Source organism: Leptinotarsa decemlineata, unplaced genomic scaffold (genome assembly GCF_025532065.1).
Source record: "Leptinotarsa decemlineata unplaced genomic scaffold, Ldec_3_MD MMD2_tig00000133_RagTag_RagTag, whole genome shotgun sequence".
Taxonomy (NCBI): Eukaryota; Metazoa; Arthropoda; class Insecta; order Coleoptera; family Chrysomelidae; genus Leptinotarsa; species Leptinotarsa decemlineata.
This window is the reverse complement of record NW_027412542.1, coordinates 7,436,794-7,456,272: the sequence shown is the minus strand read 5'-3', so window position 1 is coordinate 7,456,272 and position 19,479 is coordinate 7,436,794. Positions and strand designations below refer to the sequence as shown.

General features: G+C 35.0%; 1 protein-coding gene across 5 annotated transcripts in view; it reads right to left on the bottom strand.

The window, feature by feature from the left end:
* Ca-beta (Calcium channel protein beta subunit) overlaps positions 1-19,479 on the bottom strand; it is a 483,978-nt gene that overhangs the window by 263,957 nt on the left and 200,542 nt on the right. For 4 of the 5 annotated variants that reach the window (XM_074172644.1, XM_074172646.1, XM_074172649.1 and 1 more), the window contains one exon: positions 11,910-11,945. In XM_074172644.1, the coding sequence (XP_074028745.1) occupies positions 11,910-11,945 (36 nt within the window). Of the gene's footprint in view, positions 1-11,871; positions 11,946-19,479 lie in introns of all 5 variants that reach the window. The other variant, XM_074172648.1, reaches the window with a different exon arrangement.

The following is a 19,479-nucleotide window of genomic DNA, read 5'->3' as shown; positions in this document are numbered from 1 at the left end:
TTGGACATTATGAAAGTTATAATTAATAAAGAGCCGATCAAGGTATTTTCCTCATTTCTTCTTACAATTCTTTTGTATTGTAAAGTATGAAATAATTGAAAAAATCGTTAAATAGAAAGAAGTGAAATAATGCAAATGAATTGCCTGATATTGAAAATTGCGAAAGTAAATTTCTGAACAGGAAATGGAGAATTCTTGTCAAGTTTTTTCGCGAACATAGTAGATATTTGATCAGTCAATATCAGTCTATCTAATTATTGACTATATTTCAAGTCAAAACAAATTCCCGACAGGCTGGGCAGCCTCGGAGAGTAAAAGAAATAACTGAAAATGAAATTTCATGTTCATTTGTTTTCAATGAAAAAACATAAGCACTACAGGAAAATCTTCAAGGCGCTCTCGGAGCGGTGCCTGTGCAAAAGTAGATTTGATTCGTTGAAGATTAAATCTATTTGGAAAAAGGTTTTCACGAAATATATTTCACATAAACGCAATTATTCAGATGAAATAGTTCTTGAACAGTGAAGTTAGAGGTGTACTGAGTTGAACCTCAAAACAATGAGCAGCCACAGTTGCGTATTTCTGATATGTACCGCTTTTAGTGGAATCAAATATGCCAAGTAACCTTGGCATATTTGCATATTTCACCTCCCGTGAAAGTATATACAGAAGAGAGATAATCTTTAACCTTTCTTCGATGGTCCAGGCTATCCAGAAACAATTCAAAATGGACATTTGTTCGACCCTTTGACCAGAGACAGTAGAAAGTTTTCGATTTGGTCAGGATTTCAGTATTAGACGGAATATAAACAAAACCAAACCACTACAACTATGAAATATTACAATACAGATTCTAAAGATTGAATTTCAACAAAATATCTAATGATGAGATAGGACACTTTATGAAACCTTACATCTTGAGAGTGATTTAAAAAAATATTTGAATTTATATTCCGTTCCAGCTAGAAACTTGCACGGTTTGATCTAGAATCTGGAAATACTGGAGATGTTGCAGATTGTAGTACAAAGGAATATGGTTACAGTTTATTCAGTAGGAGGTTAAGGTTTAAAACTCCAAAATAACTCAGATTGTCGACTAAATGAAATCATTGTAATTTCAGACTTCTTTAGGTGAACTGTTTCGAGATGAATGTTTCGAAATGAAATTTCGAAACATTCATCTCTACCAACGTATCTACACAGCAGGTTCTGGTAAATACCCGTGAAAAAATTAATACGTCCCTTGCTAATTCCACGCTGGACATTGAATTATATCCGGTAGACATTTATGCAAGACAGGTTAGGTAAAACGTGAGTGAATCTACTCGACCCTCCACCGCAACCCGCAAGGGTTTACTGTGACTCACACCTGTTCACACTCGATCAAATAAACCCAGTTTCTTAACGAAGCCGATTAGTTTGTATGGTGAGTGGTCTTTCAGGTCAGATGGTAAGAGTACGGCTCTGCCAAACTCTGAAAACTTGATTTGGTTCCCAGCGGGGACTGAAACATTCTTCTCTACCAACGTACCAACGTACAGTGGGTTCTGGTAAATTCCTGTCAAAAACAACTACTTCCCAGGCTAATGCCACACTAGATAATGAATTGAACTAGTAGGTATGAGGTATTACCCCACAGAAAATGATAGTCTTGCAGTTTAGAAACTGCAAGAAGCATTTGCAAAACTACCATCTATGGAGTATCTTGTACAAATGTCTGTCGTGTATAATTCAAAGTATATCGTGGTATTAGCCGGGGAATTTGTTGTTTCTCGACCGACGTTTAGCAAAGCCTGATATGTTGGTACGTTGTGCAAAATGAATGTTTCATTCTGAAATATTCATTTTCTCATACGTATGCATTCCTCCTCGATTCAGTCTCCAGATTCATTCTCATTTTGTTTGTCAGGTAATGAATATTACTGGAGTTTTTTCTCAACACCAAACCGTTATTTTAACACCTCGACACGTGTTTCGATCACCAAGTGATCATCTTCAAGAGGAAGATCAAACTTCCTTTTTTTATTAGCTGAAAAAATTTATTCAACAGTGAGATCACGATTATCGCACTTCTAACCATTGATTATCATTTCATAATAACTAACAGGACTGAACTATGAAAGTTCGACATTTTTTATTTGCATTCTTGGTTGAAACAAACGAGTTATTAACGTAAAATATAGAATATTGATGAAATTCTGTGTGTCTTTCAGGACAAAAATGACTTGAAGTTGCCTTCATTACAGTACTTTTACAAATTGTATTGTTGTAAGTCGTGCCCCAAAATTAACGCCGGCGCCACTGGTAGCCATATATCAGTTGTGACGTTGCCAATACTCGTCCAGCCCGGCCGACGCTTCGCGGCTGTTCGATGTCCACATCGTTTCGATGGAATTCTGACGAATTCTCTATCAATGTCGAGATAATTCGTTCACCGTATATAAACGCTACCCACATGCATGTCGATATAGTCAAGTGAAGTCAAGATTGAGTGACAGTGCGGTTCGGAACGATCTAATGAGGCGAATTCAAATTGAATCAAAGCACCCAAAACAGCTCATTAAACAACCAGACATTTGACAATGATAGTGTTCGACGTTGGTTTGTGAAATTTCGTTTCGGAGATTTTAGCCTTGAAGGTGAGTCCCGAAGTGTGTCGACCTACAGTAATTCCAGAACGAGGAATCGAGGACCTCACAAATGGTGCGTGAGAATGCGGAAGAACTGGCCGTCAGCTTTTAGATGGTTTAAAACGTATTGGAAAAATAAAAAATCTCAAAAAGTGGGTGCCTCACGATCGTCGGAGAATGTTACGTTTGAGGTCTGTTCTTCTTTACTTTTGCACAACCAGAACAATCCTTTTTTGGATCAGATCGTCACGTGTGAAAAGCGGATCCTCTACGACAACAGGAAACGTTCAGGACAGTGCTTGGACGCCGATGAGCTACCCAGGCCCTTCCCAAAGCCGAAAACCCACCGAAAAAAGACCATGGTTACTGTATGGTGGTCAGCGGCTGGTGTCATTCACTATAACTTTCTGCAGCCGGGCCAAACCATCACAGTTGAGTACTATTGTGAGGGATTCGATGACAAAAAACTCAGTTAATCCGCTTTCACAACTATCAGATTGTTAATGACTCTATTTTGAGAAACACCCATGATGCTGTTGAATTCCTAGGCATTCAAATGGATGAGAGTCTTTCTTGGAATGAGCACTGTGATCAACTAGTTGACCTCTATAACCTTTCTTTTCAATAACTTGAGAAATGTTCCCAACATGAACCAAATTATGGCTGTTTATCATGCCCAGGTCAAATCCAGGTTGCGCCTGTATCCAACAAAAAGCTATCCTAGGCTGTTTGTTCAACGTTTCTCGACAGTTTTCATGCAGAAACATTTTCGTTACACACGAAATTTTAACTCTGGTTAGATTTAATATTTATAAGTTGTCAGTTTATGTTTTCACTAACATGAATGACTTCATTCTCAATAGCGATATTCATGATAAAAACACTTGGCAGAAGCAAATGACAAGTATTAGAGCGGCTAAGTATAAGTGCGCCAAAACGTATAGGTCTTGGAATTTACAACTGTTTACCAAATAAATCAATCAATCAAAAAAATAAATGAATTCAATATGCCGTCTTTCGTTGTTTGAAAGAAAATTGAAATCATTTCTGTTAGAAAGATGTTTTTATACTCTTGACGAGTTTTTAAATACAAAAATGTGATTTGCTACTCTGTGTATTTTTCTTATTCATTCTTGTATATATGGCTTTTTGTTTTGTCCTTTTATGTATATAATGATCATATTCTATACATTTTTTGTCATTTTAAGGAAATAAATAATTTGAATTTGAATTTTGAATTGAAATGTACTGAAAATTGATCAGCAGCAGCCGGCACTGGTCAATAGAAGATGTCGGATCCTGCTCCATGACAACGCCCGTCCGAACGTTAAAGAAATCACCGTCCGAAAATTAAACGAATTGAGCGACCACCACCATACTCTCCAGACCTTTCGCCAACCGACCACCATATTATCAAGTATTTTGATAACTTTTTCAGGGGCTGAACCTTAGCCAATCATAACTAAGCGAAAACGGTCTTCTTCGACTTCATCGAATCCCGGGCACGCAATTTTAAATGCTGACGGAATTAATCGACTTGTGTTACATTGGCAAAAGTGCACTAATTCAAATGACGCTTGAATGGCGAATGAATTCAATAAATATATGTTCACTGAGATATAACAGTTTAGAGTAGACTCAAAAAAACGGACGAATTTTTTACAACCTAATACCAAACTAAAATAATTCATACGGAAACATATGACTTCATTGAACATTTGAATTCGTTGTCGATCGCCGACATTGTACCTATTAAATTACTAGTATAGTGTAGTAATCTCGGTTAAAAATAAGATTAGAAGAGTTCAAGGTTGAGCAGAAAACAATAGCTCTGCATTCCGTAATAATAATCAACTTCACAGTGATAATAATGGAGCAATGTCACAATCTGGGAGGTGTGTTGAAAAAGATAAAACGGAACACTAAGCATGACTTAGTGAATCTCGATGATTGATCTCTCATTTAAAATTTTGTGCAGACTGAAAAATGAGACGTCATTGTTAGCGATGATTTTCTGAACGGAAGGCGTTCATCTGAGATACACTGCCACTGGAACAGTGTATTGTTACAGGGTGTCAATTTGAAAGTGTGCCACCCTCTATATTTCGAACCTTATAGAAAATCTAAAAATATGCAAAAACATGTCATACTTATTTTCAATGAAAACAAATTTCCCAAATCAAGAGGCTGTCTTTTATAACCAATCGATTTCAGATACCTCCACCTGAAGAAAACTAAAACTGATCGTGGTGCTCATTCTTTTGCCGCAATTCATTTAGCACGAAATCAATCATTGATCCACTGTCTGACTGGAAGAAAGTAGTGTGGTAAAACTCCATCTTGTTGAAAGTGAATAAGATCGTCTTGCAAAATCATATTACCAGCCGCATCAGTTAGATTTTCCAAACTGGCTTTTATAAAGGGGTACATCATTCCTTTAAGAAGATTTAGGTAGAGTTCACCAGTTAGATTTTCCTCAATGAACAATGATATTCCGCGAATACCAAAACAAACTTTTACTTTCTCTGTGTACTGTGTATGACCTTTCATGTTTTTCTGTCGAAATTGTCGTCATAAAACTGTTGAAGAATTTTAATTTTCTACAGGTGCTATTCATTTACCTTTAGCACTTCCTTACTTTAGCAGTACTAAGTGATCATCTTCAAGAGAAATATCAAACTATTTAAAACAACGGTTTTAAATAACGGTTTGGTGTTGGGAAAAAACTCCAGTAATATTCATTACTACACCTAAGGTTCCAAACAGTGCATCACAAGTACTTTCTTACTACTGTTTTGTCAGACATTTCTACTTGGCATAAGATGTCCCAAACTACTATTTGAGCTGGTTCATCCAACTCACCAGTTCCACTCAATTTATCAAAAGATTCTAGAAAATATTTATGTTTTGAATAACTGTTGAGATATCTTGCAGTTCTTGCTATGAATCTTAGACATTCCCCATTCATAAGAATAATTTCAGGCCTTTGTTGAAGCGTATATAAGCACCATTGTTGAAAATAATTGAGTGCCTAAGGGAGAGAAGGGGCTATGCCAAGTTATTAGTAATTTGGTTTCAATGGTTCTTTTTTCAAATAGGCACATCTAACGTGATTTTTGCAAACCATCATAAACTCAAATATTTGGAAGGCTTCAACATCTAGATCAATCATCAATATGGCTTCCGGAAGCAAAGATCAACAGGCGATCGTCTATCGTATGTCACCCATATTTGAAATAACGCAATCGAAAAACATGGAGAATCAAGAGCTCTTGTGCTTGATATTTCTAAGGCCTTTGACTGTGTATGGCATGAGGGTTTGCTGGCTAAACTTTGATGATATGGCTTGTCGGATCATTTTTGTGTATGGCTCTTCAGCTTGCTGGGAGCCATACACAATACAGGGATCCGTATTTTATCCAACCCTTTTTTATTATATATCAACGACTTATTGAAAAAAAAAACAAGAATCCGATATATTGGTTTACTGATGACAGCACACTTGTCTCGTCATTCCATTTGGATTTCAGGACATCGGCTACGGAGGCACATCTTCACCGGCAGCAGGTGTTAGCATATCTGAATGAGGATCTAGAAGTGATTTCGAATTGGGTTGAAAGTAACTAGGTTCAATTCAATGCCTCAACAACCCAGGAATCAGTTTTCTCCAAGAAGATAAATGTCTCCGAACCGGATGTAATAATGTTAGGTCAGACAATTCCGCTTTCTGCTTTGATGAGTTTGTTGGGGTTCAAAAAGGACACCAATATATCTTGGCACAATCATGTCGCTGGAATTGCAAAGGCTGCTCCTTAAAAGCTTGGAACATTGTTCCGAACCAGAAAACTATACACACCTAAGCAACCTTTGATACTATAAAGCTCAGATCAGATCTTCTTTGGAGTATTATTCTCATGTATGGAGCTCCGCCCCCAAACGTACTCTGAAGTTGCTGGATTCCATCCAGAAAAGAGCCATCCGCATTTGTTTCTCCTCTATAGATACTTTCACGGAAAGTGTTCAAGTGACCTGGCACATTTGATTGTGTTGAAGTTGAACTTCAACTCAGTAAATCTCGAACTCCACTGTTTAAGAACTCTTCCATTTGGAGAACTGCGTTTATGTGGAATAAACTCCCTGAGAACGTTTTTCCTGATGGATTCAACCTCCAGTGATTCAAATCCAATGTGAATCGCTACTTTTCACTAGCACCTCTCTGAGAGCATCTTGAGGATTTTTATGTAGTGCTTGCCTTTTGTCCTTAAAAAAACGGAAATTGTGCCAAGAATGAGACTGATTACCAAAACCAAAAATTTGCTACTCTCCTCAAGAGTCCTAAAGAAATATCAATCCGAAAAAGAAAATTTGACCACAAAGTGATCTGTTGCACTGGGGTAGCCAGGTATATTACCTGTTCTATCATCGTTGCATTTCTTTTATGAAGAAATTATTCACAACCAATCCTGCAAATTCCCAAGTGTTGCGACAAGGAAGTGAAACGATTTATTTTTGGTATTATGTAAACTATTTATTTCACTTATGTAACAAATAATCAGTACTGGCCCAAGAATTGATCCTTGCTGTACTTCCTGGTTCATAGGCATAACATAATTTTATCCAATTCGATACCTTATAACTCTTTAAATAGTACAAATTCGTAGAAATAAGAGAGAATAACAGTTTTCAAATCCTTAGTTATGTAAGCGTTTGTATAATGATATTATTATTGTTATTACCCCAAAATTTTTCCGTTCATGCAATTGATGATCTTTCACAAGCACATGATGAGCGTTATGGTTGTACGTGAAATTTCTATTCGAAGGTTGGCAACTTATCATTTAAAAAACTTCAACCATTCTTATATTAGTTATGAACTGTCATATTTCGAAATGAAAGAATCGACATGCTTCGAAATCTGAATGTTTTCACTTGTCAATCAAAACATGACACAGTTCTGGAGTATTGGAGACAGTAGAAGTTTGTGCACTTTGCAATATCGAGAAGAAAGATGTCACTTTTCATGAAGAATTTTAGAGTTCAGTTTTAGATGATAAAAACACCAACCAATAAAATGCAGACACGCAGGGAACATTACAAGTGGTGGGTAGCTGCTACAGATATAGATTGTTGCAGTTTCGTATAATCAGTATTGCCAACATCCTACAAAAATATATCTTTGGTAATATGGAAACTAGGCATGTTATTAATGAAGCAGTGTTCGTGAAATTAGAGGTATGAATCACTTTTTATCCACTAAAGATTCATTTTAGATGAAGTCACTTCTTTCAGGTTTAATGTGCTAATCCCCAATTTCAATTCGTATTACGTCTAACAAAAAAAAACTTTGTTACCCAACAACCACAAAAACCACATTTTTTTATAAGCCCAGACACGTGTTTCTGATTTATTGATTGTTTTCAGTACGGTGTAACTGAGTAGCTAGAGCAGATTATTATTCAATATTTCTCAAGATATATGATGGAATTGGCCGATACTTGGTAAAAATACGTTACTAACGTATTCAAAAAATATTTTAGTATGAGATTTTCAGTAAACAATTTCACAAAAACGCAAAACGTGTTTCGACATACAATGGCTTCTTTGGGCGTGTCTATACGCCCGACACGCCCGAAGAAGCCATTGTATGGCGAAACACGTGTTGTGTTTTTATAAAATTGTTTTCGACCGTGTCCGTCGTGTAAAAATACGCCCAATGACATTGTATGTCGAAAAATGTGTTGCGTTTTTGTAAAATTGTCACACTGAAGTGTTTTTTGAATACGTTCCATATTTTTCTTCCATCAATAATGACTGTACCTAGTGTAAGATCAGGTCGACTAAAAACATATTGGTTGGCAATTCAAAAAACACGTTGACTGCCGTGAGGTACCACGTATGTGCCCTCCATAAATATTAGGTTGGTGCTCTGAGGCACATTATTTGTACCTCGCAGACTAATATCGTTTTACGGACTGAGGTACGGAGTGTGGCTCACAAACGCTTATATTTGCTATATAAACCGATTATGCATGGCACAGTGAGCATGATGTGATGAAAACCCCTCGAAAATTATTTTCAGTTCAGAATTTTTGGTATATTTTTATATTAGTAGGTAGAATTATTTGTCTGAATTCTAGCCACTCTTTACAACTAGAATCTTGATAGAAGAAAATGTTTTATCCATGTTCCTGAAAGATTTATTGGAACAAAATACATCGTATGAATTTTAACGATAAATTGAAACAAAATTTATATTATAATAATGTGAAGTGATGTCATAAATCGTTATACGTAAATTATGGTAAATAACTTTTATGTGAATAAAAGAAGCAGTTAACACAGTAAAGCTTCTTACAGATAGAACAAGACCAAGTTGTTCTTGGAGTTTTATTTTGAGCGTCTCTACGTCCAAACTCTGCACTGATGTTCTCGTAGCATACTGTACAACGCAATCGTTTCCCAGTTTGTTCTAAATCATGTTGATCAATATGTGCTTTTTGTTGAGATTCGGGCTCTGCAAGTGATGAATGCTTTTCGAAAATGTGCTTCACGATATCTTTTTTGAATTCCGTGATTTGTATTTTATTTAGAGTAAGCTTTTTATATACGACATGTGCATTCACTAGTGAAGTCCCCAACAGTAGCTCAACTGCAAGTTTACGGTACCACTTTATACCGCGCCTTAGAGGAGTATTATAGGCTTTTTGCTGATCCGATAGATCAATATATGCTTTAGAATTATTATAATCCATGATTAGCACTGGTTTCTTTCTCTCAGGATCTGCTCGACTTGGCATAGCTATCATTTCGTTCAGATGTTTTGTACTAAGAGCCAAGACATCCCTTTTATCTTTCCATTTCAGCATAACAATTCCGGGATCCCTAATTCTAGCAATGCACTCTCCTTTACGAATTTTAGTTTTCTCTATTTCTATACTATTATGTTTTCTTCTGTTCCTGAGAGTTCCAACTAAGTGAGTTTTTCTCTCTAAAAGTAAATTAGCTAGGTTGACACTGGTATAATAGTTATCAACATACAAAGTTCTACCAGCATTTAGGAGTGACTCCATCAGATCTAAAACGACCTGTTCTGAACAAGAGAGTGAATGATTCGTCTCAGATTGTCTACAATATATCGACATGTTATAAGTGTATCCGTCATTGATACAGAGTTTGTAAACTTTTATGCCGAATTTGTGTCGTTTATTTTTGATATATTGACGAAAGCCAAGTCGTCCCCGGAATGGCACTAAGGTTTCGTCTATACATACGTTTTCTGGTGGCACCATAACATATTTATACCTTTCGATAAGCAAATCTAAAAGTGGTCTAAGTTTGCGAAGTTTATCAATGCATCCTTGTGGGACAGACTCATTATCAGAAAAATGTATCGTACGTAGCTGAAATCTATTCCTGCTCATATACTTCGGAATACAATTCTGGTAAATATCTTCTTTAGACCAATAATCTGTTATGGATGGATTCTTGTCACTGAGGCACAATATTCGTACCTCGCAGCAAAAACGGTTTGTATGTAACTTTCTGTGCCGCGAGGCACTAATGCTGTGCCTAATTTTATTTTGCAAATATATCCAAAAAAATAATGTCTACGGTAACCGGGCAAATACAGCTGTAATCTATGAAATAAAGAATATTGAAATCAGAACAAAACCAAATATGGCCGGGTGGTCTTGTATTTTTCATTCCTATTGTGGCAGTCAACGTGTTAATGACAATAATCAGTTTTGTTATTGTTTTGTCTCTGGTTATCATTAGTCTCAATCTTCATCCCGATTTTCTGCACGATTTTTACTGAAATACTGTAGAATATGATATAATAGAAGAAAAAACGTGAACTGTTGTAAATACTTTACATCGAATGTTCTTCATGTTTCAGTTTTTAAAACATTGTCTGAGTCACAAGTTGAACTTTTTTCACGAAACTTTAAAACCTTAAATACAGAGTTATATACAGATCTTTATGACTATCCATCATAATAATTATGAAATTTTCACAGTGAATTTTGTTTAAAATGCGTTTCGATACACAGTAGCTTCATCAGTTACTGGACCATCAAACTATTCCACAATGTGTTTCATATAGCAGTAGGTAATGCCAAAACTTATCAGATGAATGTTTTATATGAATCTGACTTGAGAACGACGAAAAATCAAAAGTGTATTCCTCAGAATCTTGTAAGGTTATGTACTAAAACAAAAAGATTCAAGATTTTTATAAAATAGTCATTTCTGTCACTTCTGTAGGGTCTAGCACATATTACTGATTTTCAGTCAGCTGGTTCACGAACACTTGTTTCATATACCGTATCACTACTAAGCTCATCTATCTATTACTTGTTCAGGAATCATAGAAACAGAATCCTAGTAAGAAATTGAACTGGAGAGATGACTATTTTAATTTCTCTCATAGTCTACATAGAAAGCTAATCATGTTCCATCTATTTGGAAAAACAAAACATAAAGGTCATTCACTCTCGAGTGAACCTTTATTAGAGTATTCGTCTTTTATCTAAACTAGACCGATTTTAAATTTTCCCCGCTGGTGGTAAAAGAACAGAGACAATTGCGTTTTTTTTTACAGAAAAAACAATGTGGAAATGGCATTCAGACTACATGTCAGGTTATCTAATTTCTTTTTTAATGCCAAAGGCAAAGTGGACAAGATGAAGCTGATAAGCTCAAATGTTCGGGGTGTAATAGTGTTTATGTGAAAAAATGTGGCCGAAATTTCTCAAGACGGTGTGCTGAACAGGAAATATCGTTCAGATTAGGTAACTAGGTGAAACTACAAGTTGCCAAAAATACAGTGCATTTCTTTTGAAGGGTTTTGAAGAATACAAAATAGAAATTGATGAATAAATTAATATTATATGAGAAAAACAATTTTTACAAATGTGATCAATTGAATAAAAAATAAAAAAGTCTATTTGACATTATCTCCAGAAATATATTGAATAGATTTAGAATCAAAACTAAAATAAATAATGAGTGTTCCCAACCTCAGATAGAGCAATGCATATTAATTGTGATGTTGAATACCAGAAAACAATTTCAACATGTTTGTTTCAACATTATGTTCTGCTTTTCCTTAGGAGATGTAAGAATATATTCTTTCATTTAACACCAAAATCTAGTGTTTCTATGAATCCTGTGTAAGACTATATATTTCTACGGTTGGCAACACTGGTTAAAATTAATAAAAGCACACAGTTACACACACCTTGATTGGACAACGCTGCGGTCGCATGGCCTGCTTACCTTTGACGATATGAGCGTCAAAGTTGGAGAGGATTCCTGAAACAGAAGAGAAAACGGAAATTAGGACAGGGAAATGTGGAAATTAATAATCAAGCACGGGTCGTCAGGTCATATGTGTCCCAAGATCATTACGGGATTTTGAATTTCAGCTATGCGTAGATATTCGATATGGGGTGACGTTCGGAAGCTGACATCAAGCATTTTTCTTGTCTAATGATTGTTAGTTCCACGGGGATAGGTGTTCCATCTTAATTATCATTAATTGGGAATTTACACCTTGTATCGTATTAAAATAAATAAGGATAACTATCGTCTCAAATGGAAAATAATTTTGTCGAAGACGTCAAGAAAGAATACTGCTAGAAAAGTTTTTTGAAAGTATGTAGGAGAATAGAAGAGTCATAAAGTTTTTTTATAACGACTTATCTCTTCAATTCAAAGAATAAAGTTACTAATGAAAATTATTACAAAATTAAAAGTTGATGGAATATACACTATCCGTTCTACATTTCATTCAAGTAATTTTTTCCGGAAAAGAATATAAGAATAATAGCCATAGATAGATATATGAAATTAAGAAAGAGAGTAAAGAATAGCTAAAAAAATATATGAAGAATGATTTGGATGGAATTTCCATCAATTCCCATCAATAAATGTTCACATAATTCGATTAGGTTCATTCATAATTCTATTAAATTTACAGGAACAACAAATGAAGATTTGAAACTTTATACCTACACAATTTAAAAAAAATATATATTTCAGTATTATTTAGCAACATTTGCACTAATTTCTGTTTGGGGAACAACAAGTAAATCTACAATCAAACCTCTGAAAATCTTACAAAACAAAATTTGGACTTGAATCCACTCTATAAATTCTCCACTCTTTTGAAAACCTGAACTTCATTCGAATTGGACATATTCATAATCATGCCATAATACAAACCAAATCACTGTCAAGATAAAAACACGAACAAATTTAGGAAAAGATATGCATTTCATTTTCATTTTATTTTCAAGATATGTTGTGTGTATTTAAAAATATCTTATTTCTGTTATTTTATAATTCTCTGTAGTTAGTTATAGTCCCTAATTATAAGCATTTAGTGTTTCTTGGAATAATAAAATGAATTCAAATGAGTTGATAAGTATTCATTTATTTAACGAACAAGCCAATTCGACAAAACGAAAACAAATAAATGAACTATAGCACTAATGACACATAATCTCCCCTTCTGTGGTTCTACTGATGGATAGTATGCTTGATGCCCTCGACAGAAGAAAAGTAGATCTGCAAGTTTATGCAGATGACTTTGTTATCTTGGCAAGGTCCACGTCGGGAAAGGTAGCTTGTAATATTCTCCAAAGCACATTGGACGTTGTTCACAGTTGTTCACTGTGTTAATCCCCTTCACCAAGAGAAGGAAATTGGACGATCTAACGCCACTTTTCCTCAATGGTGTGGTCATTCTATTTGGAACGGAAGTGAAATATTTTGGCATGGTCCTTGATAAAAAACTCACCTGGAACGCTCACTTGGAAAAAGTTTTACACAAAGCCAGACTGTCTCTATGGACATGTCGAAGGATTTGTGGTAAAACTTGGGGTTTAGATCCCAAACAAATCCATTGGATTCATGTGATGATTGTTAGACCAATGATCACGTATGGTGCAATTGCTTGGTGGCCGAAGGATTTACAGAAAACGGCCCAAGCGAAGCTCTCTGGCTTACAGAGACAGGCTTGTCTGGCTTTCAGTGGGGCCATCAGTGCCACACCGTCAGCGGCCATGGAGATTCTTCTAGATCTACCTTCTCTCCATATTTTTGTGGAGAGAGAAGCTAGATGGACTGCATATAGACTTGTGCACATTTCCAATTGCACATATTAATGTAATGCAGAGTGCAACAGACTGTTAGTTGACAATGGAAGTCACAGCATTCTGAAAATGACCTTTGACTGTATGCCTCTAACCGTCAACTACGAACTACCTTATAAAGTACTGTTCTTGAGTAAAGAGAACTGGATCCTCTGGGAGAAGGAAATATTAGGAGCAGATAGTTGTTGGTTCACAGATTGATCAGAAGCAGGTGTTTTCAATCGCAGGCCCAGGACCTATGCGACTGTATTTCAAGTGAAAATTTACGCTATTGAATTGTGTGTGGTGGGATTGGAAGATTCCAACCTCATACACAAGTCAATACAAATATTCTCGGACAGTCAAACGGGGTTGAAAACTTTTGGCTCCTACTGAGCAACGTCTAAATTGGTAGCAAATTGCCAAAAAACGACTCTACTCGATAGAAAGACTTGACAGAATGTCTCTGGTCTGGATTCCTATACATACTGGCCTGGAAGACAATGAGGCTGCAGACTCCCTTGCAGAGGAGGGTGGTGCAAGTAACTTAATCGGACCAGAACATGCCATTGGTATCACTTTAGGCTTTATCAAACAAAGATTGAACACCTGGATGCCAAGAAAATGTATGTACTTTTCGCAGAATCTGACCTGATTCACCACTCACCATACAAACTAATCGGCTTCGTTGAGAAGCTGGGTTTATTTGGTCGAGTGTGAATAGGTGTGAGTCACAATAAACCCTTGCGGGTTGTGGTGGAGGGTCAACCCCACTCAATTCGGACCTAGCCTTACCTAACCTATCTCACATAAGTAATGAAAGAGTACAAAAATTAAATATTGAGTTGATTTCGTCATTCGTAAAATAGTAATCAGAGCCAAATTTTCTAGAACTCTTAAGCCGAAACTGTGTTACCAAAACTCTATATTTCTCTTGTAAATGAATCAATTCTATAAAGATGTTTGAAGATACATTGAAAGAGTGAATACTCACCCTTTCCCGAAAAGGCTGACATCAATATGTTGACATCAGAAATACATGAGCACATCAATCATTCTTTACAAAATTTTTCTTTTTAAGGATTTTCATTAGTGGGTTTGATTGTTGAATTTGATTGTGAGATACTCACAACAGTATACAAGTTTACCAGCACAAATATGTATACGCTATTATTATGCTCATTCGCTTCGAAAATGATCTTGATATGATATGAAAAAGCACATGAATATGAAAAACTTCCACATCCAAAACCTTCATTTGTGGTTATTTTCTTTGATTTTAACCCAAGTATAAATTACTGAAGGCTACTTGAAAGTGGTTTGGTATGTATTCCTAGTATGCATATAACATTGTGTTTGTACCTATTTTTCATGGTGAATAAATTGTTGTTATTGTGATCTGCTGACTATCTGGGTCCTATTTTTTGAGAACCAAAATGGAATTCTAAAAATAACATTTTTCCTATTCTATTATTAATAAAGAGGGCAATGAGGTCAATAATTTCTGTAAAGTATCCATTTCCACTCTCCTTTGAGCTATAGTATTTGTTTTTCGAATATTCATTATTTCCGGATAGTTGCATATGATTTCCTCTACTATATTTCACTTGAAACATAAATTACCGCAAAAATATATTTTGAATAGGGTACTCTCTAACAAGTATTACGGAATTGAAGTTGAATATAGATCGTAGTATATGATCTTAATAGAATATACTGGCATTTTCCAAACCCTTAATGAAGTTAAGGAGGTCATTTGTTGTCAAATTTGACATTATTATTTGTTTCTGGTCAATAAGAAAACGAATAGGGCATAAATACATACATATATAAAATATAAGAATAGTATATCAAAACGGTATATAATATACAATAATATTTTATGTGTTTGCCTGTGCAGTGGAGAAATAAAATCATTTTTTATGAATAGGGTTTCAGTAATAATAAAATAACACATAATGAGGATGATCAAAATTAAAATGAAGCATTATGAAACAATAATTCCATGTTAGAAAAATAAATCAAAATAAAATCTCAAACCTTAGGAAAATTTTTAGATCTCTCATAAATTTCAATTTTACATATTTATTCACACTATTTTGTTTCTGTTTTTGATTTTTGTAATCTTGTTTACTACAATTTTGGGATCGTTCATATAAATACATATTTTTGTAAAACGTCAAATATCCTCCTCATGCTGTAATTGGCTCTGACGTCTGAATGGTGTATCGAATAAATGAATATGAAAGGAAATAGGAAACGTTAAAAACAAGTGTTTTCTACTCAAAATATCCACAATTATGAAAACGACCATAAATATCAATTTGTGGAGTACAAAGTGATAACAACTCAAATAACAACAAAAAAATTGAAAGCGTACCCTACACTGACGATTATTTTTTTTTGGATTCCTCAACTGAAATTTATCAAAGAGAAAATAAATTGAATTGCAGACCGAATCTCTGAAAAATATAATTTCATTCCACGTTTCTTATTGGAGATATATTTTCATTCGAATTTCTAAGAAGCATAAGGCATATATGAGCGCAGACATATTGTTAAAATAAATTGAGGATATTAACATATGGCATCAAAACATACATCCAAGGGCTTGATGAGCTGTATATAATTAAGTTTTCAGTAGTGGCTAAGACCACGGAAGACGGTATCCAATACTGATTTATGAACGATAATCTATCTAATCACACTATTGAAGTAAGCTTTTGGTTTTGTTTCTTAGTTCATCTAGTTTTAGTTTTCTGACGATAATAATAATCAACATTCATCACTCAATAGATTCGTGCCATATCATTTAAGTTTTTTTAAATATTGCTTCAAACACTGTCAATCATTCAAACACACAGTGTAATGCAGTATGCAGTGACATACTCTATCTGATCACCAATGAATATTACTGTAATTTTTTCCCAACGCCAAACTTTTAATTTAACGCCTCAACACGTGTTTCGATCACCAAACGATCAGGGGCTCCATCTTTTGATAACATGAAGTCATGAGATCTAGATTTACTCCACGTTATTTATGTTTCAATCATTTTAGAGTACGTACACAAATGTCACTGAAATTTGTTTGTAAACTGATCCACAGTTGTTCAGCAGTGTGGAAGTCGTATATTTTGTTTTAGTTACGTCTAAGTTGAAAAATATGTAATTTAATCATATTTTTTACCATGTATAAACTTTATATTTCATCGTTGGCCCATCTATTGAAAATCTGTATTCTCGTTGAAAGTTTTTGAAAGCGAAAACATTCATGTAGATTAGAAAAAGTGTAGGCCCGATATAGTGCCATATGGCACAATTAAGGATGAATATTATACCATTCGTCTAAATTTTCCAAGTCCTCTCTTGTTTGAATGTAGAGAAATGATACAGTTGAGTTAGTAATGCCTCAATAAAACGCCTGTCTGTGATACTGCTCAAGAGTTGAAAAACTAAATTAATTCAGTTTCCAAGTACATGTTCAAATATTGTTGCAAATGAACATATTAGAAAAAGTTTAATATTGATACCAATCTCAGACTAATCACCTCTTTCAAATAAGTGAAATTCTTGCTTCTTTCCATTTGATAGAAGCATCACCACGTACACATTGAATTGATAATGTGACTAGGATATATCTTTATACCTTTTTCGTAATTATATATATTTTGGAAATTGTTCTCCCCACTAGAATATCATGAAAATTGAGGTGAGACTTGCAAGTCAGTTTGTATTGCTCATATTTTTGTAAACAACTTACAAAATCTAGGAACTGCGCGTTTTCTAACAGAGTATGCATTAGAACGAAAGAAGATGAAAACCAGCGCTAGTCAAAAAGTACAATCTTGCACACTGTACTGATAGGTCATTATTGCCTCTCAGAGCTCTCACCTAACACCAATCAAGTGAGTGGAATCAGAGCAAATCCTCTATGATACTTACATTAGCTTATTGAAGATGGGCAGCTTGTTTCCCATTTTTTAGAAAGATTCAATTATGCCGTCATAGTAGTTTTTAACATCATTTTAGCTATTACAAGAAATGCAATATTCTACGATACACTATGAAAATAAATAACTTTCATGATATGAGCAATATTAGTTAGTATTTTATAGGGATTTCCATCGAAAAAAACTAATTCAGACGAAATAAATTAAGAAAAGTGAATCTGTTGGTGTCTGTTTCACGACAACGTGGATGTAGCCACTGCCAGTAATTAACAATTTCTGTGGGGTAGGCACGCTACGTTAAGGCCTTAAAGTTGCTCACCTATATTCAGGAACGCGTGCTAGGCAGCAGATGCCATTTTGCAGACATGTGGCGAGGCAAGAAAATCAAAAAAGCAGCCCCGCGAGCAACTTATATAACCTGTTCGACCTATATAAGGTCCAGACGCGAAGAAATGCAGCGTTTTTTCTTTTGTTTTCCGTTCTGCTAGTTCGCTTCACGATTTTATCCAAGGTCAGTTCAGCCTAAAGCTAGGAATACGTATTGAAATTTCCATTCGACGTGTAATTCTTGATTTCAAAACAGACTTTTTATAAAATTGCTCAACTCCACCCCTTTCACTTCAAGGGGTGACAACCCAAATAATTAGGTATCTTTCATGATAACTCGGATTGACGAATAATTTCATACTGAAGATAATATAAAAAGTTTGTCGAAATCAGTTGATAAATAAGACAGATTTATTAAAATTAATTGACATATAACTCAGTCAAAAAATATCCAATCATAACATGAAATCATGGATTATCAGTATTAATAGAAGTTTCTTGCGATATTGTCAACCAAAGAAATATATTACAAACTTCAAGAAATGATCAGTATAATAGGAAAATAATAAACGAAACAAAATTTCACCTATGAGAAAACATTGCAATGAAATGAATGAACTACGATAAAGACAATGCAAGACAAACTCAAATAAATTCACGCCGTTATTTTGACAGCGTGTCAATGTCATTAAAAACATGTCAATCAAATTTCATACATCCAGCAACCCGTGCTGCTTTTGTAACTCGATTGTTCATTTCCATGTTAATGGAGTAATGTATATACTCTATTCTCTCTATATTATCTATTCTGTATTTTATCTGTTGCTCGCGACTCCATTCGGGTGGATTTCAAAAGGTTTCGTCAGATCTACTAACAGCGAAAAGATGTCTGACTAATGAGAAAATCATTTTACAAATACAAGCTATAAGTATAGTTAACACGTGAAAATTGAGGGCTACAAACCGGTCTGCAAGTGTGCCCGTTCCAGAATTGAAGGTCGACTCTTTCAGTTGTATTGCCAATTGAATATGCAGGAAATTTTCTGTGAAGATTCCTGCACTGACACCTGTCGAGTAAATTTCAACGCCCTTCGTGGTGTTAGCCAGGGGAATAGTTGTTTTCTGATAGGCGTCAGTCCATTAAACCTACTGTGTAGGTATATTCGAAACTGGCTTGAACGTTTAAAGTTCATTTCTTTAGATTTGTTTGCTGCCAGTCTTCAAGCATAGCCCACTGACTAATAAGAAAGTTATTTTTTTTATTTACTGGGGCGGTGGCGTTGAATGCCGGAAAACTCATTATTATCTATTGAATTCATTGAACTATGAAAGAAGCATAATGAAAAGAGAAATGAAAATTTCTATATTTTTTACCACTTTTAATTGTAACTATCGTTACTGCAGTTTCGTCCTATATGGACATTCTCAAACT